The sequence below is a fragment of the Apis dorsata genome, unplaced genomic scaffold, assembly GCF_000469605.1.
Source record: "Apis dorsata unplaced genomic scaffold, Apis dorsata 1.3 scaffold_376, whole genome shotgun sequence".
Classification (NCBI taxonomy): Eukaryota; Metazoa; Arthropoda; class Insecta; order Hymenoptera; family Apidae; genus Apis; species Apis dorsata.
In genome coordinates this window covers 534,138-541,517 of record NW_006263639.1, presented here as the reverse complement: position 1 = coordinate 541,517, position 7,380 = coordinate 534,138, and the positions used below count along the sequence as shown (strand labels likewise).

At 37.8% G+C, this 7,380-nt stretch overlaps 1 protein-coding gene across 2 annotated transcripts in view; it reads left to right on the top strand.

The window, feature by feature from the left end:
* LOC102680993 (zinc finger protein chinmo) overlaps positions 1-7,380 on the top strand; it is a 59,433-nt gene that overhangs the window by 13,282 nt on the left and 38,771 nt on the right. For both annotated transcript variants that reach the window (XM_006618816.2, XM_006618814.2), the window contains exon 2: positions 4,669-4,896. In XM_006618816.2, coding sequence (XP_006618879.1) covers positions 4,776-4,896 — 121 coding nt within the window. In that variant the 5' untranslated portion in view covers positions 4,669-4,775. The remainder of the gene's footprint in view (positions 1-4,668; positions 4,897-7,380) is intronic.

Sequence of the window (7,380 nt, the reverse complement as noted above, 5' to 3'; positions counted from 1 at the left end):
CGCGCAGACTGCGTGTGCGCTGCAGCGCGTATTCATCCCCGCCACTCCGTGTGCACACGCCCGTGTGCAGCGCGCCGGGCAAGCGTATGCGTGCGCGTATTGCGTGTGTGCGTGGCCAGGGGCGCGCGTGCGGCCCCTCAGCGACCTTGAGCCTCCTCGATCCTCCCGCGAGCCCCTCCCCACTTCTCTGCTCTCCTCTCGTCCCATGCGCAATATCTCCCTCCCCTATCACCGCTGCCGCAATTGCTCTCTCTGTCTTTCTCTGCCGCGCTCTTTCCCTCCCCCTCCCTTTCGCTTTCCTTTGCTCCAAGCGCCACGCAGTCAGCGATGGACTCGAGACGCGTTCGGAATTGATTGACCGTGAATGTTGAATTTTTGGGTTACGTCGGAGAGAGAGTTAGGTATGTATGTTATAGGAGCAGAGTTCTTTCTAGAGATGGCTTCGTGAGATTTGGATTTCGATCGAATGTAGCTTAAATTAAAAAAAGTATGATTGAAATACCGATTTACTTTTTATAAAAAAGAATATTGCAATTGTGATATAATAAGATTTTGATAGCTGATTTTATTTTTCATTTACATCGATATCCAAAACATTGATTTCGACAAGTATTTCAAATGATGAATATGATTTACTCAAATCTATATTATCAAAACCAATATGTTTATTTCATTATTATTTAAATTAAGAAAATTTTCTACATATTTCGAATATTCAAATAATGAAATTATTTGTAAATTCGTAGGAAAAACCATTGCTAAGCGCCATGCAAACGATACTTGAACAACTAAATTTCCATCTATCTTCTCTTTCGTCCTTTCTCTATTCGTTTTCATACCCCTCCCTTTCATTACTCTTTGCTGTTACGTCCCTCTCTCTCAGGTCTCTTTCTCTCTCATTTCCCCACAACTCCTACGCTCTTTCCCCTTTACTCTTCTGTCCCCTCACGAAGCTCGTCTCTTGCACGCACGCACGCAATACCGTAGCAGGGAGTGCACACTAAATTTTGGCGGACCAGGAACGTACTCAACAATGTTCTACGATGGTGTCATCTCTGAACGTGGAATTCGTAAATTTTCCTTGAATCGCGTGATAAATAGTTTTAGATTAGAATCTTTGATATACTTTATAATGATATACTTTTCGTTGTTTCTTTAGATGGTAGTCCGGAAGTTAATCATGTATGATTTATTTTCACATGTTGATTTATGTGAGAATCAACATATTAGTTGTATTTTATATTTAAAATCTCAATGTGAAATTTCTTATAAATGTATTGCTTACGAATGTTCAGTTCTACTCTCGTCTGAGTAATACGGGGTACGTTCTACTTAAACGTTCCTTCATAATATAAATATGAGTTTTAATAAATCTAATCTATATTATCTTGTTCATATTTTTAATTATAAAAATATTCTTTCGTTTTATAACTATTTGATATTTTATAAAAAATCCTATATTGATAAAAAAGAACTTGAAATCTACTTTTAATAAATATTTAAAATACACATACATGGAAATAAACTTTATGCAGATGTATTCTCTTAATCACGTATTTTGATATTAAAATTAAGAAATTTTTAGAAATATAATCTGATTTTTATTGTCTTATTCTAATAATTTAAAAATAAAATAGAATGCTATGAATTATTTACATAATGATATTTTCATAACCAATTATATACACCTTGTCATATTAAGAAATTTGGCGTAAAAAGAAAACTTAAAATAAAAAAATATCATCAAATAATGAAACTATTTAGAACATAATTTGTAATTTTCGCGCAACTAACCAGAAAGGGTTATTGTCAATATAGAGAGTGACGCGAGTTGGTCATTTCGTTCCGATTCACTCAACCGCTCGTAAATTCTCTCCATGACCTCACTCGAACACGCGCCTATATATTTCAAAGCAACAAAGACACAACTTATTACAGGGCGTAACTGCAATTTTTATAACTGTGAATACTTTCTATGAATACTTTTGACGCTTCTCTTTCATGATTCTTTCTTAAGGTCGAAATCAGTCGCGTTACATAAGGCGTGGCACACGTGTGTGTTCAAGAACATCGTTTACTTGTCATCGAACTCTTTATGTAGTCACTTATGTTTGTCTTTCAAGTTTCGGCATAACCTAAGACAAATATTCCTTAATACTTTGAGTTTGAGCATTTTTTATATTAATGGGCAGTTTTTTATAGTTTTCTCGAATCTGACTTTGTGATAATTCGTTAAAAGGAGTTTGAAGTAAAAAGTCTGTGCGATTAAGATATGAAAGCGTGAAAATTAAATTCGTTACGATTAATTTTCGTAAACAACCAAAATTTGCTGAGTAACGTGATAGTTTCTAATGGACTATTCAACAGAAGTTTTTAGAGATAGATAATTTTTGTGATAAATGTTCAGCAAAGATGTTATTAAATTTTTTTATATTTTATTGAAGTTGGAAATTTGGAAATCTGTGATTATCGGAAATAGAATGGTGTTAATAGAAAGTTTCAAATAAGAGAAATCAAGAATTATTATTTGTTCAATTTAGAAATTAATAGTTCTAATTATTTGGCTAATTTTTTGACTCATGACAAATGTAAACTATTTCATATAAACATTTTGACATTTAGAAATATATGAGAGAAATAGAATAAAATTTGAAACTTGAAAATTTAACTACATAGCAATAGTGTATATAAAAATAAATTAGAAAGTTAAATTATACAATTTTATCTATATCATTTATATATGAAGTATTAGAAAACTTGTTTTAGACTTTTTTAATATATTTTCATAATATTATATTTTACAACTGTTTCAAATCAATATCATATTCATATCCAAAAAATTCGAATCGATGCCAATCTCTCTATCCAAAGTAATCGGTAAAAATTGAAAGACTCAACGATGCATTCTCGGTCAGTTCTGCATAATCCACGGCCGATTAAACTTTCCGATTGGCAGTGACGTAATCGTGTGATCTGTAGTAACGAAGCCAAAGCGTGCAATCGTGATCCCTTCCACGTCTTGAATCGTTTTTGCCAAGTGGCGCCACGTTTTCGCGTTTCGGCCCTGACACGTGTTAGATTAGAAAGTGGCGGGGATGCGCGATACCTTAGAAGCGTTAGAGAAGGGGATGGAATATATCGTGAAGGAATGACAAAGAGACAAAATGACAAGGAAGAGACGAAACTAGACGAAAAGGACAAAGACAAAGAGCAATGGGGAGGAGAAGGAGCCACGCCGAGAATAGAAAGAGATAGAAATTAGTAGTGACATAGAAGAGGGGGTACAGAGCGCTACGCGAACTAAACTTCTAGCCTTAAGCAATCTCGCCCCACCTCGTAAAAGTCGAGTCTTATACTCCCCTCTCCCCTACCCAGTTCTTCCTTCGCCACCAACGATTCCCCTCCTCCCACCTACGCGACCTTCCCTCTTCTTCCACCGTACTACCGCCACCCGGTCCCCCGAAAGTACACCGAACTCACACTATTTCGTCTAACCGCATTTGCATCGGCACCGATGACCCATATTCACGTTCTTCCTCCACGCAGCGATACTGCCATCGATTCCTCTTCTCTTTTCTGTCACTCCTTTCTCTCCTCGTATAGTCGATCAACCGATCATTCTTTCGCGCGCATATACCATCCTCCTCACCATCGTTGTCACCGTCATCTCTGTCGCTCGCTGTGAGCAGAACGGAAAACGAAGAACGAGGACGCGCGCAAGAGCAACGGAGACAAAGATAGCGAGAGCGTACGCCATCGTCAAAGAGGGAAAGAGAGGGCGGACAGAGTTACGCGCGATCCGATGCGCGATGCAAGTCGGTGACTCGATTTCGGCCGGGTAAGACTACCGTGATAGACTCGATTCCTCAGTGTGTACGCGGCCAGTGTTCAGATACATTACCGGTAGAAGGTACCACGCGTCTTCAATCCGTTCCTCTTCTATTCTCATTCGTTCCTCGTACGGTTATTCGTGGCTCGAACACCAACAGGCGACGTCAGTGCGATCGAGGACCACTCTCGCGGAGGATCATGTGCCGCGTGGACACGTGTACGCGGTGAGACCGGTGCGGAGACTATACTACTCTGTTTAGTGAATTCGAACGATAAGAAAGAATCAAACAAACGTGCATCCTGTGTGACCCTGAAGTGTGATCCGAAACGTGTACAATTGTTTGTCACGGATGGTGCGCGATTATCACCGATGTATCGGTGTTGAGGTTGATTCGAGCGGATGGTAATACAGTTCTAAGCATTGGTAGGTTTTGCTCGAGTTTTTATCACTCGTACCACGGAAATCCGGTTCCATTGTGATTCGGAGACAAGATTTATTCGATATATCGATTTTCAAATGATTCGTTGCTCTGATTGACTGGATTAATAATAAATTCATTAACGGCACGATTTTTTTCTGACGAATGTTGTATGTATATATATATATATATATGTATATTTTGGTATCGTGACACTTAATATTTCAATGATTTTTACTTACGAATAATACACTTATGGACACGTATTCGATAAAATTTTTTTCAGTCGATATACGATTATATTTTAAAATTTAGATATCGTTATATATTTTGTTTTAGTGTTTTTATATTTGTCGTTTTTATACGTACGAATTTTCGAAGGATAGTTTGTAAAGAAACATTGCTTTCTGTACTACAGCTGAAAGAACTGTTGGGCACGAGCGCGATCAAGAAGGAAAATACCTACTTGAAGGTGGCAGAGACAGGGGTGGCGAAGGTCACGGGGTCGAGCCTAGGGGTGGCATCATGGACTCTCACCAGCAACAGTTTTGTCTCAAGTGGAATAGTTTCGGTAGCAATTTAGCGACAGCATTCTCAAATTTGTTCAAAAGCGAGAGTCTTACCGATGTCACCCTATTCTGCGAGGGTAAGTTCTTTCAATTCTTACAATTATCACGGTAATAAACACGAAAAAAGGAAAAACTTCTGCAAAACGATACGCGATCGTAAAAACAAAACTGCACAACGTTTCTTAATAATCCGATTCTTTTCAACAAAAAATTTTCGCTACCCGCCTCGAAAATAACGAACGTTCGAATCGCTTAATCCGATTTCCATCGACCCACTCATATCGATATCGTACGATTGCAGTGACAACACGATATTTCGAACAGTAACCTCGTTTTCTTCGCTTATCAGTTAATAAAAAGATACGAAAATTTTCGTATCGCTACGAAAAACAATCGCATCTCACGTGTGTTGGAAACCTCGTGCGCCTCCATGTCTGATCAAAGCGGCGCCATCACTCCTTAACGCGCGAACATGCTCTCACCTGTCGACCTCATGCATACACATATGCAGCCGGCTGCACGATTCGCGAGCCGGTGCACGTGTACGACTGCAGCCGAAGTGCACCGGGCGTCGATTGCCCCGCCCCTACCCCTGTTTCGTCCAATCGCGCGGCGTGAGTCGTACCACTCGCGCAGAGTCAGTCGGCATGCATGCGAATCTCCGCCGTCCTTGCACATCGTTCTATATACGTTCTATATATATACGTGTCTGTGTGTGTGTGTGTTAATACAAACACGTGCAGCGTGATACTAGTGTGCGCAATTCCCCCCATGAGACGAATGCAACATTCTTACGGATTCGTCCGTGCAAAACCGTGCAGTTCGCAGCGAGCCGCGGTGCAATGCGCTCATTGCATTGCGTCGTTCCTCGTGCGTGTGACGAACGCGTCGTGCATTCGATCGATCGTGGAACGCTCTTCGCAAAGAGTTTGTAAAAAAAAAAAAAAAAAAAAAAAAAAAAAAAAGAAGACGAAGAAGGAGGTGTTTTATGTTTGCTCCAAAGATAAAAAAGTGTTATGATTGCGTTAAAATTTTTTATCGTATTGCGTTTATTGCAGCCATAATTGTGTGATACGAAAATAAGTCGCGAATAACGGTGATTATGTAATAGTGCTTCGACATTGTTCCAATGTTTTCACCTCGATTTGAATTCATTGTTTATACATCGTAGCGCAACGAATGTTGGTAATCACATTGTGATCGATGATTCCTTAATGAGCAACTTATTTCATTAATACAGAAGAAAAAGGTATGAATATGGATTTCTTTAAAACGGTAGAATATCTCATATGGAGTTATCAAAAAAATATTTTAATAAAAGTTGTTTGGTTCAAAATAGATTTATCGCGTGCGAATTATTTTTTTACAAAATAGAATATATAATTTTCGATTTATTTGAGTATTCCGTATAAAAAAATCGTATTAAAAGATATTGTAACTCGAATTTTATAAAAAACTTTTTATAAAAAGAAAAATAAGGAATACGCATTGCGATATACTTTTTATGCTTCTTATCTTTCACATGATAAGTTTTACAAACTTCAAATTAAATCGATTAATGCAATTCAAAATTATATAATTCCATATAACAAATGGAATCTCCTTCATTCCATCATACAATTCTCCCCTTTGAAATTTTTATTAAAACATTCTTTTGATAACTTCGATCTCTCGTTCGATTTAAAGAAAACACATTTACATATACTTTCGATATATACGATCGAAACGATTTTCTTATTTTTCTTATGTGATCTTCATGTTACGTGATATTCAATAAGCATACACTAATACTTTCACATTCTCGATGAAATAAAAAATTGTCGTAAAAAACAAACGATTGACTCATTGCGTGCAATGACTTACACGCGAAGGCTTACAAACGCTTTTACGATTTCAGTAAAATTTCGTATGACATATCAGCAACAGCGATAACGGTAGATACTGTGTACAAGATAGATATTAGTCGCTTTATCGCACATTGGATAAACAAGAATGTGCAATTTTCGTGGCACGAGTTTCTTTCGCGTTTTTCTCTTGCTTTCCTTATCTTCTTGTCGCCGAGCGTCGTTAGATCGACAAGATACAAGAATAAGTAAAAAATCAAATGAAATATTTCGTTAGTTCAACACACACTGCACTCCATGTTATCGTATAAATTCTATCTTTGAATATAAAAATACGAATGCGTGGATATTGGTGTCAGCTCGATTCGATATAACGACGTTGAAATGCAATACGTAGAGAAAGTTGTGAGCGACTCGTATCGATCGATTAATCACTATCCCTCGCGAAGACCGTAGAACCGCATGCTTAATTGGTTACTTGGCCCACCACGCGCTGTTTTTTTCTTCTTCATGATCGAACAGAGACTAACTGTGCTCGGTCTTCTTTCGCTTGGAAATGGATAACGTAATCGATGAAAGTTGATACGACGATTGAACAATCGAAGATTGTGTATATATATATATACATATATATGCATATATATGAAATTAAAATTTGCGAGGCAATAATTTGTTGATCAACGTAGTCGATCGTTTTAATCGATGAGATATTATCTT